The sequence below is a fragment of the Mus caroli genome, unplaced genomic scaffold (genome assembly GCF_978045245.1).
Source record: "Mus caroli unplaced genomic scaffold, Mus_caroli_1 scaffold_12, whole genome shotgun sequence".
NCBI classification, from domain to species: Eukaryota; Metazoa; Chordata; class Mammalia; order Rodentia; family Muridae; genus Mus; species Mus caroli.
Genome location: NW_028227267.1, coordinates 71,175,758 through 71,189,640, shown reverse-complemented (window position 1 = coordinate 71,189,640; position 13,883 = coordinate 71,175,758). Strand labels below are relative to the sequence as shown.

General features: G+C 45.0%; 1 protein-coding gene across 1 annotated transcript in view; it reads right to left on the bottom strand.

The window, feature by feature from the left end:
- Positions 1 to 818: 818 nt before the first annotated feature.
- Rubcnl (rubicon like autophagy enhancer) overlaps positions 819 to 13,883 on the bottom strand; it is a 36,227-nt gene continuing 23,162 nt past the window's right edge. Inside the window, exons 7-14 of the mRNA XM_021182250.2 lie at positions 12,071 to 12,203; positions 10,548 to 10,693; positions 8,545 to 8,609; positions 5,235 to 5,473; positions 4,611 to 4,672; positions 3,207 to 3,360; positions 2,725 to 2,815; positions 819 to 993 (exon numbers count right to left, since the gene is read on the bottom strand). Of these exons, the coding sequence (XP_021037909.1) occupies positions 884 to 993; positions 2,725 to 2,815; positions 3,207 to 3,360; positions 4,611 to 4,672; positions 5,235 to 5,473; positions 8,545 to 8,609; positions 10,548 to 10,693; positions 12,071 to 12,203 (1,000 nt within the window). The 3' untranslated portion in view covers positions 819 to 883. The remainder of the gene's footprint in view (positions 994 to 2,724; positions 2,816 to 3,206; positions 3,361 to 4,610; positions 4,673 to 5,234; positions 5,474 to 8,544; positions 8,610 to 10,547; positions 10,694 to 12,070; positions 12,204 to 13,883) is intronic.

Here is a 13,883-nt window from a genome sequence, read left to right as displayed (position 1 = left end):
GCATGTGATGTTCTATGTTCATATAGAAAGTCTTAATCTCTGCCTCTGCTTCCTAAATGCAGGGACTACAGTTGTACACCACCATGCTCAGCTTTCCGAGTCTCTATGTTCTGGGTTTTATGTATATCCACAAAGCTAGATCATGAAGGACTAGAATGGAGTCTCCTCTGGCTCCCTTGGTTTTAGTAGGGACTAACAAAACTAGTGGGGGCTGGGGGGCGGGGCGGGGGGAGGGGGATGGCACACCGGTTGAGCATGTGCTCACCAAACATTGCCATCTAGAGGCAACTGGTCCAAATGACAGTTCACTGGGAATATTGGTGGGAGGCTGAAAACATCATCTAGAAAGGAACGTCGGGGCAGATTGTCATGTATGTACTCTACGCAAATCATGGAATGAATAAAACAGAAAACTGACACAGTCACAAAGCAACATTCAATAGTCGTCTTTAACAAAAGCTTGGCCAAACAGAATTCTTGTGCCACTTCCCTCCCTTGTGGCACCAATCCATTTCACAAACAACACATCACCTTGTCAGTTACAGTTCATTAAAAAAAAAAATAGGTTCTGTATTTAGCTTAAAAAAATAAAAATAAAAACTATCCCAGTGCAACTTAAATGACAAAAGACTTCTTTAAAAAAAAAAAAAAACAGCCAGTAGCAGCAAAACAATGTCAAACATTTGTAAACAAACCCTTATCAACAACCCTATACCTAATAACAAAACTTCCATACTCCTTGAAAGCATTAAGTGCATACAAGAGGGCAATTTTGGTCCTCTTTTTCTTACTACAAAAATACTTAGTATCTGAAACAATGAATGTTACCAGGAGCAGACACAATTTGGTAACATCATGAGAGGTTTGGAACAACTTTGGGCCATCATGTCGCTGCAGTGGGCACGCTCTCCAAATGTCTCCGGGCTGTGATCCTGGCACAGCGCGGGCATCTCGAGGACTGGAAACACTGTTTGTGAAAGCAGGCCCTGCACGCTGCAAATGAGGAGATGGGTTGTCAGCAAATGCACTCCTTAATTTCTCACATACATATAGATACTCACTCCCATCCCGGAGAGAGAGGAAACCTGATCCAGAACCCAGAATTTTACAGAAAGAAACCAACCATGCCAAAACTCTCAGGACTATCAGGTACTCAGCAGCTCTTGGCTATGAGCTCAGGAGCCCAGTGGAGGTGGTCAATACTGCAATCCTTCCAGATTAGCCCAAGCACCGGGGGGGGGGGGCAGTCCCCCTAATCTTAACTTGGTGGCTGATGGCTCTTGCAAGGTGGCATTGCTTCTCTGGAAATGGGTCTAAATGGGCAAAGCTGTTTCATCCAGGGGCATGGTCTTTCCTTGGCACCAGCCTGTATCTAGGGGCTGGTTGCTGTGGACTTGGAACAGTGCTGAGATGCTACCTACACTGCTGCCCAGAGCTCAGTGAGATAGCTCGGGGCTTCTTATAGACACACCACCATGGAATTTTTCCCTCTTCCTAGGTCTGTTGCCTGGTATTCGGTTACTTCTGACCTGGAATTCCCTGGTTCAATTCTGGAGACCCTGTCCTGCAAGACTAGAATCCTTCCCATACAACACAACCAAAGAGCATAGGATTCTTTCTGCAGCCCCAGCTGTAAAGAGGCAAATAAGTGGCCCTAGGGGAGAGCTCAGTTGGTAAAGTGTTTGCCACATGAACACAAGGACCTGAGTTCAATTCCCCTAGAACCCATATAAGACACACACATATGATGGTGTGTGTCTGTAACTCAGTGTTAGGAGACAGAGACTGGGATCACAATGACTGTGGGCCAGTCTAGCCTAATTGGTGAGTTCTAGGCCAGTGGGAGATTCTGTCTCAAATATCAACATGGACTGTGACAAGAGAAATGACACCCAAGGTAGACCTCTGGCCTCCACACACATGCATGCTGGCATATGTACACACACACACACACACACACACACACACAAGAGCCATTAGCACAAGTTTTGGACTTTGGTAACCATATGGTCTCCGTAACAGCAAGTCCACTCTCCACTATGGTTTAAAAATAGAAACAACCCTTCAGTGTTGGATGGGATCATAACATAGTTGAAAACCAGTGGTGGCAACAGGCCATACTGGGACCATCCACTCTACCTGAAACCCCAAGAGATTTCATTCTTTATCCCCATCCTGCAAAATATTCCTCATTGTGGGTCCCACACTGCACACTGCATCTACCTTCAAGTACACCCTGCATCCCTGCCCTTTAAAGCCCTAACTGTACTCAAGTGACAGACTGTGCTGGTTTGAATGAAAATGGCCCCTCCATAGGGAGTGGCACTTTTAGGAAGTGTGGCCTTGTTGGAAGAAGCCTATCACTGGGGAGGGCTTGGAGGTTTCAGATGCTCAAGCCAGGCCCAGGATCGCCCTTTTCCTGTTGCCTTTAGATCTGATTATAGATCTCTTAGCTACCTCTCCCACACCATGTCTGCCTGCACACCACCAAGCCTTAATGACAATGGACTCAACCTCTAGCCTGTAAGCTAGCCACAATTAAATGCTGTCCTTTATAAGAGTTGCAGTGGTCACAGTGTCTACTTACAACAAAACCCTAACTGAGACACTGAGGTGTTATTCAGTTTAAGTTAGCATTATGATTAAGCTATTAAACTTAAGTGAACTTTGCAATTAAGTAAAGTGATTATAATGAAGCTGATGTTATTAAAGTAATTTCAGTACCTGCACATCTTCTACAAGTCGTGGTCTGAAATGGGAAGATGACCGTCGTGCTCTGGCAAAACTCACAAATGAAGCCCTTCCCCTGGCACAGCTGCAAAAGAAGGTATCTATGGTCACAAGGTGGCACTGCTTCTTGTGCTGGGGAAACTGGGAACTGTGGAAGCATCTACTTATCGATGTCTATGACTTTAGCCTTCAGAAGAATGGATCAGAACAATAGAAAACCACAGAAACCACACTTCAAAAGGTCTGCTTCAGGACAGAATGGGTTTTACAGGGTATGGGCATTCAAACCAAGAAGCTACTGGGTTCCACTTGAGTCCCGATGGGATATCTCTGGCTAGCTAACTCGGGGCTGTGAGTCAATGCTCTCCATGCTCAGGGCCGAGAAAGTTAAATGTGAGCAAGAGTCAAGGAGAAGAAACACTTCCCTCCCTGGATCCTGGCACTAGGAAGGGAACCTATCCCAGGTGAACCCTTACCTCACAGCTATCCACGTGGGTAAGAGAAGCTCTCAGGATGTCTTTAAGCAACGGTGCCAACAGTCCTTTCTTGGTCCTGAGGAAGTCGTCCATGGAGAAGATGTGGCATTCATCAGTCAAGTGGCTGGGAACTTGCTCAAACTCCTTCAGCACACTGCCAGAGAGGAGACAGTTCCTGAGGTCATATTTGCTTCCCCCGTCCCCCACCTCCCACCCCCGGGTTAAAAAGCTCTCTTGGGGCTGGGGCGATGGCTCAGTTAGTGCTTGAGGTGCAAGAGGATGCAAGTCCAGATCTGCAGCATCCCCACAAAAAGTTGAGCATTGCAGTGCATGCCTGCAGTTCCAGGGCTGGGGAGAGACAGGAGGGTGCCCAGGGCTCACTGGAGCTAGCCAGTTGGTGAGTGAACTCTAGGCCAAGTGAGAGACCGTGTCTCAAAAAAAATAAAATAAGGAGGAGAGTGATTCAGAGACATTAACATCAACCTCTGGCCTCTACATGCACAGAAACGAAGTGCACACCCATGCACACAAATACACATATAAAACTATCTATAAACTTGCATTTGATAATGTATACAATGTAAATTTGGCTATTATCCCATTACTGAACACCTGGTAGATTTCTCTGTTAATTCTTAAACTTATATCTTAAGTAAATGTCTACCCATAAGAACATCCCTAGGGTAAGCTTTGAGACGTCATTTCTGGAAGCCATCCTCTCACTTAGTGTGACCCGCACCCTGTCTCTGTGAGGCCATGGGAATCCTCACAGCAATACCATTCACAAGTGGAAGAGGCAGCCTCTTCCATCAATGGGCAGATAAAAAAAAATCAATATGCACACACAGCAGATACTATTCAGCCGCCAGAAGGAAGGAGCCCTGACACATGCTGCAATGTGGATAGACCTTAGGAAATTAAGTAAAACAATCCAGTGATAAAAGACACATAGTCTATGATTTACATCCATGAGGTACTTAAGAGTGGTCAAATCCATGGAGAGAGAAAGCAGGTTGTCAGGGGCCGGGATACAGGAAGAAAAGGGAAAGGAGGATAGCTAGAGATTGCATCCTGCAAGAGATGGAGGTTTTGCAGATGAATAGTGGTAGAAGAAAACCACTTTCCATGTCCATGAGCTTGTAGTAGGTGGGAGAAGACAACCTTGTTGTGCGTGTTCATCACAATCTATTGTATTTACTATATTTACATTGTATCCATACTGTAGCCACTGGCAGAGGTAGACTTTTATCTTGTCCAATCCCTCTTATTAGCTCACCTTTGTTCCTTTCAGGGTTGGGGGTCAAGAATAAAAGGTTCTAAGAAGCCAGAGATACTGGAGGAACCAAGATCAGGAAGAATATGCCAGGCAGGAGCACAGAGCATCCCCCCCCCTGGAAATCATACCTGTCAGCAAACCTGCAGGTCTTCAACAGCTTCTTGATATGAAAAAGTTGCTCCTGGAGGTCCTAAAGCAAGAAGTCAACCATTGGGAATAAGATGCCTGGCCACTGATAGTGAGCACAGCAAACCTTAAAATTATTCAAAACAGGGGCTAGAGAGAGATTGGTCAGAGGTTAAGAGCAGTGACTGCTCTTCCAGAGGACCTGAGTTCAATTCCCAGCAACCACAGGGTGGCTCACTACCATAAATGTAATCAGATGCCCTCTTCTGGTATGCAGGTCTACATGAAGATAGAGCACTCATATACATTAAATAAATAAATAAATAAATGTTTTTTAAAATGTTATTTGAAATACTGTGTTGGCAAGCAAAACAACTTCCAAGAAAACGGCCCCTTCACCAAGGACTCATAACTGAATTCTTTGATACTTGAGTCCTGAATGGACGCAGGTTTAGTTGGGCCTTGGGAAGAGCCTCCACAGGCAAGAGGCCCTGGGATCATTCACCCCTCAGTCTATCTGCCTTGTGAAGGGTCTGGGGACAGCCTGAAGCCAGAGTGGCATGCATTTCCTACCATGGGGCATCTAACCTCCTGGACCTACTTCCTCCATGGAGGCCTCAGCTCACCTTCACCCTATCCAGTTCCTTAGCTTTTGCATAGAGGCTGTGATGGCCACCTAACAGTTTGAAGACAGGTTGATGCCATATGCTGTCCAAGAGCCATTTAGAGAAATCGCTGACTTGGTACTTCCTGAAGTCCCACATCGTCAGGATCCGCGCAGGGATACAAGACTCTGCGGATGAGTGGCAGCTGGCACAGAAGTACTTCCCGAGATACTCACAGTACCGGAGCCTCTTCACAAACTCTGCAGAGGGCAGGAGGGTGACACCATATTCATGATGCTCAGATCTGCCCTAGGCCACCTCCCCATTCCTATGCAAGGTTCAGACTCTGATGTATGTCCACCATGCTCAAGCCAGATTCAACTGCCAGGCAGCGCAGTTCTGGCATTGGCTTGAGGATGTTACCTGTGGCCATTTGTGCTTTGCCCCAGTAAGACATATCCCAGAGAAACAGAATCCTCCCTAATGCTCTTGGACATCAAAGATGGGCACCACAAACTGCAGTGCAGCCAAGACCATTCCATGGGAATCTAGCTGGCTGTGAAGATGCTACCTGCTACTCACAGGAACTCCAGCAACAGCTCAGAATCTCAGGCTAATAAAATGCAGCACACAGCTGGGTGCAGGAAATGGCCCACATATGAAGAGCATATTCTAAAGCAGTGCATGCACAGTGTCAGGATGTAGCTTACAAAAGAGGTTATACATACATACATACACACACATGCATACATACATACACACATACATGCATACATACACACATACATGCATACATACATAAATACACACATACATACATGCATACATACATATACACATATACACATACATACATACATACACACATACACACATACATACATACACACATGCATGCATGCATACATGCATACATACATACACACATACATGTGTGTATATGTATATACATATATGTGTATGTATATGTGTGTATACGTACACATATACACCAAAGAGAGAAAGGAAACAATACCTGGGAGAGAGAGAGACCTAGACCCTAGACCCCCAAAGAGCTAATGATACACATCTCTGTAGCATGGGGAAATTAACACATGGTGCTTCTGAGGTTCCTCTAATAAAATATTCTGATGGACAAAAGATGTAGGGATGAAGGTGGTAATACTGTGTATTATCTGGTCTACGAAGGAAAACAACCCAGCTAAAATCTCCTGTGCAACCATCCCTCAGCATTAGTGCCTGACAGGACCTGAAGGACCTGTGTGGGAAGGTGGCAACTCCACTCCCTGGCACACTGTAGATACAGATGACCATTTTCCAATTAATGCCTTGAAGAGTAGACAGGAATAAGTCTTCACTGGGCACTTAGTCTGTTTCCCAAGCTGGTGAATGGTTAATGTATGTTATTCTAAGCTTCTAATTCCATGACTTAGGAACTTATATTTCCCTCTTTCATTGAGGAAAACAGGTCAGCGAGGTCAAGCATCATAGTGGGGACAAACAGGCAGAGAGCTGGACACACAGGCAGAGAGCAGGCGAGCTCAGTTTGAATCTAGTGTAGCCAGCATATCCCACTCCTTCAGGTGATGAAGGAGAAGGTGTCTCTGCTTAATGGATTATCCTGCGTGTAGAGGTATTCTAAACAATCAAATGACCAACAGACTAAAGGAACAAAAAGTATAATACTGAGCATGCCATTTGTGATGGTTTGTATATGCTCAGCCCAGGGAGCAGCATTATTAGAAGATATGGCTGGCCCTGTTTGAGTTAGGTGCATCACTGTGGGTGTGGGCTTTAAGACCCTCATCCTAGCTGCCTGGAAGTGAGTCTTCCACTAGCAGCCTTCAGATGAAGATGTAGAATTCTCAGCTCCTCCTGCACCATGCCTGCCTGGATGCTGCCATGCTTCCTGCCTTGATGATAATGGACTGAACCTCTGAACCTGTAAGCCAGCCCCAATTAAATGTTGTGCTTATAAGACTTGCCTTGGTCATGGTGTCTGTTCACCGCAGTAAAACCTTAAGTAAGACACTGATATAACTCACCTTTCCCAGCCTCAAAGTCTCTACCATCTCAGGATCCACTCACTCATTCACCAAACTTCATCAAATGCCCACTGTGCTATCATGAGTACAGAATAAATCATGCCCATCCCTCTTCCTAAGACCATGAGGACAGACAAAAACGGAAGCAGATTCCATGGGGGCAGGACCTGCAAGATGCCCTGCCGTTCTGGCAGGAAAGAATGAACTCAGGAAGGTACTTAAACGGATTGATGGAGTCTCGTGTCTATGTGGTTTCTGACTCATGCATTTGGCATTTGGTATGGCATTAGGATGTTACAGATCAACTAACAGACCCACCTCTTGCTAGGCTAGCTGGGAAAATGAGTCATTTAAAGAGGACACACTATGATTGTCACTAACGTGTAGTGAGATAGAGGGAGCCCTGGCTGGTTCTGCTTTCAGTTTTAATGTCTTGAAACAGACATCTTCTCTGGAGAACAAGCAATTCCCAGGTTGTGCTGAAAGTCAGAACAAGCAATCCCCAGGTTGTGCTGAAAGTCTTGCATGGTGTGTCTTGGGGAAGACTAGTTTGCAGGACCTTGGCCATCCCATAAATGAGTTACCATGTCCTCAGTTCTCAGAGGAGTCTTGCCAGGAGCCATTTGTTTACTCTGCAGGTATGCCTAGAGCACCGTCTTATAAGCAAGCATAGCTGTAGAGGCTGGAGATGAACAATGAACAAAAGCAACAAGGCTTCTGCCTTCCTAAAGTTTATGGTTTGGTGATGGAGACAGATAAATGCTGATTATGATACAGATAAATGTAATGTAAATGTAAAAAATACAGATAAATGTAAGCATTACAGAGGAAGATCCCATGAAGCACACACGCGACTGTCTGAGACCACACGATCCACAAGGCAACCACAGAAGATCCCAGGAAAAGGGGAGGGGGAGTGGAGTGGGTAGAAAAAGAGCATAAAGATATGAAGAAAACCAAGAGTCGTGGGGAAGGACGTCGGGGGTGGGGGTTTCATTCTGGGAGGAGGAAACAATAGTTTCAACCCCCTAAGTCAGGTACGGTTGGGTTGTCTGAGCGCCCAACTGAGGAGCAGCCAAGATGCTGGCCCTCCTTGCTCCTGGCTACTCATGCAGCTTTGTAGGTCACAGTCTCCTCCTAGCAAAAGACAGGGCCACCTCCATGACTCCTTCACAACATGCTCATACCAAGAAGTCAGTCTCACTCTAAAGCAACACACAGTCCAGCCCTGCAGATCCTCACTCTGTTATCATGGAACAAGCAAACAGCACAGGACCTGTACTTACTGGGCTGTATTGGAGTCCCACATCCAGCACAGAAGAAGTTCTGGGCCACCACTGCTATGTCCCTCCTGAGGACAGAAAATGGCAACTGTTACACGTTTTCAGAGCTGGTCAGTACAGTGTTTTTTCGCTGATGGAAAAGCAGTGGACAACGTGGTCCGTCTCTCAGCTTAGGGGCTTTAATTTTGTCATCTTTTCATTTTAAGAAAAGTTTATACTTATCCAATATGGTCTTCTGGTTGGAATCTGTTGGCCTTCTAAAGCTAGGATTTTTTAAACATCTCAATTGTACCCAAATTAGAAGTCAGTATCACATATAACTCTTCTATTATAGAATCCTTGGGGCTTCCCACTGCCTGGCACAGAAACCAGCCGAGGTCTTGTGTACACAAGACAGCCGAGGAGACAACAGTCTGACATGCTTGGAAAGGACACACGTGAATAGATGCAGTAAATACATTAGAGTAAGGCGATGTGACAAAGTTATCAAGTCCTCTTGAAGAGGAGTGCTCTGGAAACAGCTGTGTCCTGATTTCAACGGGGACCTAGAGTTATGGGTAAAGTGGTAAATTTGCATTTTTTATTTCAAGGTCAACAAAAATTGCCAAGGTTAAAAAAAAAAAACATGTTAGATCTCTGCCCATATCTTACAGAGGATTCTGGGAAAGGAGGGAAAAGATGTCCTATACGATGAGAATAGCATGGCTCAGTGTCTATAGAAGACAAATTCTGCCCAAGCAGTCACAACATCCTTCCTGGCATCAGCTAAGCCAGAGAGCAAAGACACTCCATAAAGATAAGTAAGAGACCTCCGTGGAGCACAGGGAGCACGGGGAGCACGGGGAGCACGGCTTCATAACCCTCAAGTTTGCACGAGAGACCAAGAGAATAGAAAGACTGCAGATAGTTAAACCAATTTGCCTATAATCTTTACTTGTAATCCATTACACATCCTCAGAACAAATTGCCATTAAACTATTATGCACACGCTATAAGTATGGCCCCATACACACACACGGTAGAAGTTTAGTTCTCTCTTACGGAATTTTAGCTGTCTCCGAGCTTCTGTGGCTTCATAGAATAAAGATTATATTTGCATCCTGTTACATTTCTCAATGACAGTTAATCTCCTTGAAAGTAAATTCTTCTTTTAAAACTTTTTTTTTTTTTTTTTTTGGCTTTTCGAGACAGGGTTTCTCTGTATAGCTCTGGCTGTCCTGGAACTATTATGCATCACATTTATTTTTACTGCACACTAACTGGTTTGGAAAATAGAATTAGAGTGGTCTCATCGTTTTTAAATTATTGCATTTGATTTCTGTTTCAGTATTATCCACTTAAAAATCCTCTTAGGCCTTTTTAATCTACCAGTGCTCATAACTGAGGAGGCAGAGTGTACTGGCTGGTTTTGTGTGTCAACTTGACACAAGTTGGAGCTTTCACAGAGAAAGGAACCTCCCTTGAGGAAATGCCTCCATGAGATCCAGCTGTAAGGCATTTTCTCAATTACTGATCAAGCGGAGAGGGCCCAACCCATGGTGGGTGGTGCCATCTCTGGGCTGGTAGTCCTGGGTTCTAGAAGAGAGTAAGCTGAGCAAGGCAGGGGAAGCAAGCCAGTAAGCACCACCCGTCCATGGCCTCTGCACCAACTCCTGCCTCCAAGTTCCTGCCCTGTGTAAGTTTCTGTCCTTACTTCCTTTCATGATGAAGAGCAATGTGGAGGTGTAAGCTGAATAAACCCTATCCTCCCCAACTTGCTTCTTGGTCGTGATGTTTGTGCAGGAATACAAACCCTAAGACACAGAGTTACATTTTTAACTTGAGTACTTTGCTGTCCCCCCACCAAAGCCCACAACAGAGTGCAAAGAAAACTAAGCCAGAAATACATTTGCCTTGGTCCCTCAGCACATTGTTTTCTCTTCATCTGTTTCCATAGGAACCAGGCGGGACCCATCACAGCATATCCCAAGTGGAACCTGGGATTCCAGGCAGCACCCCTTACTTACTTGATTGGTGGGTGAACAGTGAGTATGATTTGGCATTGAGGGAGCACCCAGTCTTCAGTACCTGGGACCCTAGACTTAAGCATGACTTCCTGAGCAGCATCCACACTGGAGTCAAAGTCTTCCTCAGCATATTCTTCATCCCCAACCTGCAGGACACATGAGAGGATTCAGGGCTAACCTCAGAAGGCACAATCTAGAGGTTGAATTAAAAAGGACTCCTAAGTGTGTTTCCCATTCAAATTTACCACCAGAACCTGAAACTGTTTTCAGCTGAACTGTGTCTTGGCACAGGTCCCCTACTTCCCACTGAGCCTACTCCTTATTTTTATTTTTATTTTTGAATGACTGTGTACATGAAGAGGTGTCTGAGAAGAGGGTGTCAGATCCCCTAGAGCTGGAGTTACATGCAGCTGTGAACTGTCTGATGTAGGTGCTGAGAACTCTACACTCTGAAAGAACAGTAGCACCCTTTAACTACTGTGCCTGAGCCTGCCTTTATTTAAATAGTTTTAGCTCATTTCTTTCCAGACTTCCCATGTAATGGGAAGGGCTCTTTGACCAGAGACACTCCATGAAAGAGGCAGCATCCGCTGCCTAAAGGAGCAGCCTATCAGAGATTTGCTTGTCTTGCTGTAGAACCCCGGCTTACAAAACTCAACAACTTACAGTGAAATCTTACATTTTCCTATTGTCATTGAACATCCAAACTCTTCCAGTCAGCATCCTGAAAACCTCCACAGTTTGACTACTATCATTCAAGCCTGTTCCCATGAATTCTGACCCCCTCCCCAACATACACACACTTTGTCCAACCACAGCTAAATTTATTTCCCTGTTCATCTGGGTTCCAGACCTCCACCATCTGTGTTCCAATAGCTCTTGCTAAGAACAGTTCCTCACAGACTGTTTCTGCCCTAGAACTGCCTGGCTAACTAACACCTGACTCGGGGGCTAAGCTGGAGAGTTAGCTTTCCTCTGATAGAATTAGATGCCTGCCCACCCTGGCCCTTCCGGTGTGATTTACTTTATCAACTCTTAGCATTTGCTACCACCAGGGTTTAGTTTTCTTGAAGAACAGCATATCCTGCAAGCAAAGTCTTGTATGCTTTCATATCTGTCAGCTAGGTATGATATCTGCTTTACCATTGACTTGCCCTGATAAGATCTGGGCCCAGTACATTAACATAGTAAGTAGTAATAAGAGGGAAAAATGAGATGTCACCTCAGGATACTTGGGAGTACGGCACTTTTAGCAAGCCTGCAATCCCAACACTAGGCAGGCCAGAGCAAGAGGATTCTGTAAGTTAGAGACCAGCCTGCACTACACAGCGAGACCTTTCCTCAAAACAATAACATGGTGTGAATTGTTAAGGACATCCCCTGATGCTGAATGACTGCTCATATCCATTTTGAGACCTCCTAAACACCTATAAGCCAGACAGGGGAAGATAAATATTTGAATGGAGCAGGCCAGTGAGACATCAAGAACATTTCATTCCATCTCAAGCGACTTCCGTACTTACTCCTGAGCTAGCTGTGGTCGGCGAGCCTGGCAGCTGGCAACTGACTTCTGACAGCATCCAGTACTTACAGAACCTTCGGAACAACTCTCTGGCTAAGCACCCAGCAGGACTGAGGTTTGACTCGCAGGTTGCACTGAAACATGAGAAACAGAAGCTGGACAACTATGCATGCGTTGCAAAGCTTAGCATCTGATGTAATAGGGTCGACCCGTGATCAGCAGACAGAGTTTCTCATTTATCAAGAGTACTGAGACCTGGGGTAAGGTGAAAACAGTACTGCATTCAAAGTCAGAAAAGCAGAGTTCAAATCCTTCTTCAGAAACTTAGTCAAATTGCAAGGATGGCCCATCCTTTAATCTGAGCACTGGGATGGCAGAGGCAGGGGATCTCTGTGAGTTCAAGACCAGCCTAGTCTATCTAGCAAGTTCCAAGAGAGCTAAAGCTGCATAGCAGGACTGTCAAAAGGAGTTGGGGGAGTGCATTGTGACATCATTTCATAAGCCTTAGTTCCCTTGTATATAAAACAGGGTTCAAAAATAAATGTGCAGGGGCTGGAGAGTTGGCTCAGCAGTTAAGAGCACTCATTGCTCTTGCAGAAGACCAGGGTTTGGTTCCGACATCTACATGGTAGGTTACAATCATCCATGATTCCAGTTCTGGGGGATCGGAGTTCTTCTTCTGACCCCCATGGGCACCTGGGGTGCATATGGTACACATACATACACAGGTGAAACACTCAAAATCAATCTAAATTTTAAATAAATGCATAAATACATTTGTAAAGCCTGCCTAACCTCCATACACTAGCCTTTCATGCACTGTTAACACACACTGATTATGGGGGTGCTCTGTCTTGAATATAGGCAGTGTCCTCCAAAGATCCAGGTATTAAGGGATTGGCTCTCAGAGAGACGATGGAAACTTGGGAGGTAGAGCTTAGCAGGAGGTCTGTAGGTCACTGGAGACAGTAACTCCAAAGGGTAGTGAAAACATCCCCTCTTATCCTCCATCCTGCCATGCATTCCAAGGCACGCTGCCTTCACCACCAATGATCATATATCATGTCTTTGAACCTCTGAAACGGAGAGAAAAATAAACTTTTTCTCTCAGTAAGTTAGTTGTCTCAGGTACTTTATCATAGTAAAGAAAAGTGCTATTATAGAGGTGACTGACTGACTTCCTGGTGAGTCAGTTTCTTCTCCTGATGCTGTCTGTCATAAAAGTAGTTTAGGGGGCAAAATACCCATGCACATAAAAAATAAAAATAAATAAACCTCAAAAAAAAATAACCTAAGGGAGAAAGGATTTATTTTACTTTTTTCTAACCTTTACATGTTTTGATATTATAGTTATTAAACCAGCACACTTCCTAGAAACAATCTATAAACATTTTCACCCCTCAAAGACATTTCTCTTTGCAGCAGACAGAGACCACCACAGAAAACCATAACCAATCAGAATGCAGAGTTGTGGCTCCCAGACTCAACGGACAGATTCATCTACCACACGCTCCTATGTGTTAGATTTGGGGATCATTGCAGAAGATGGGGCTGAAAGATTGTTAGAACCAGAGGGTCAGGAGGTTTTCTGTGAGATGGTGTCTTCTAGTAACACCAGAAAGGATTTGCTTCAGCTCACTCTTCAAGGGATAGCCCATCATGGTGGAGACGCCTAGGCACCAGGAGTTTGCAGTAGCTGGTTGCATTACACAGCAGTCAGAAGAGAGCAATGGATACAGCATGCTGGTGCTCAGCTCTTTCTCCACTCATCTGGTCCAGGTTTCCCCACCCAGAGGATCGTCTCATCCACAATA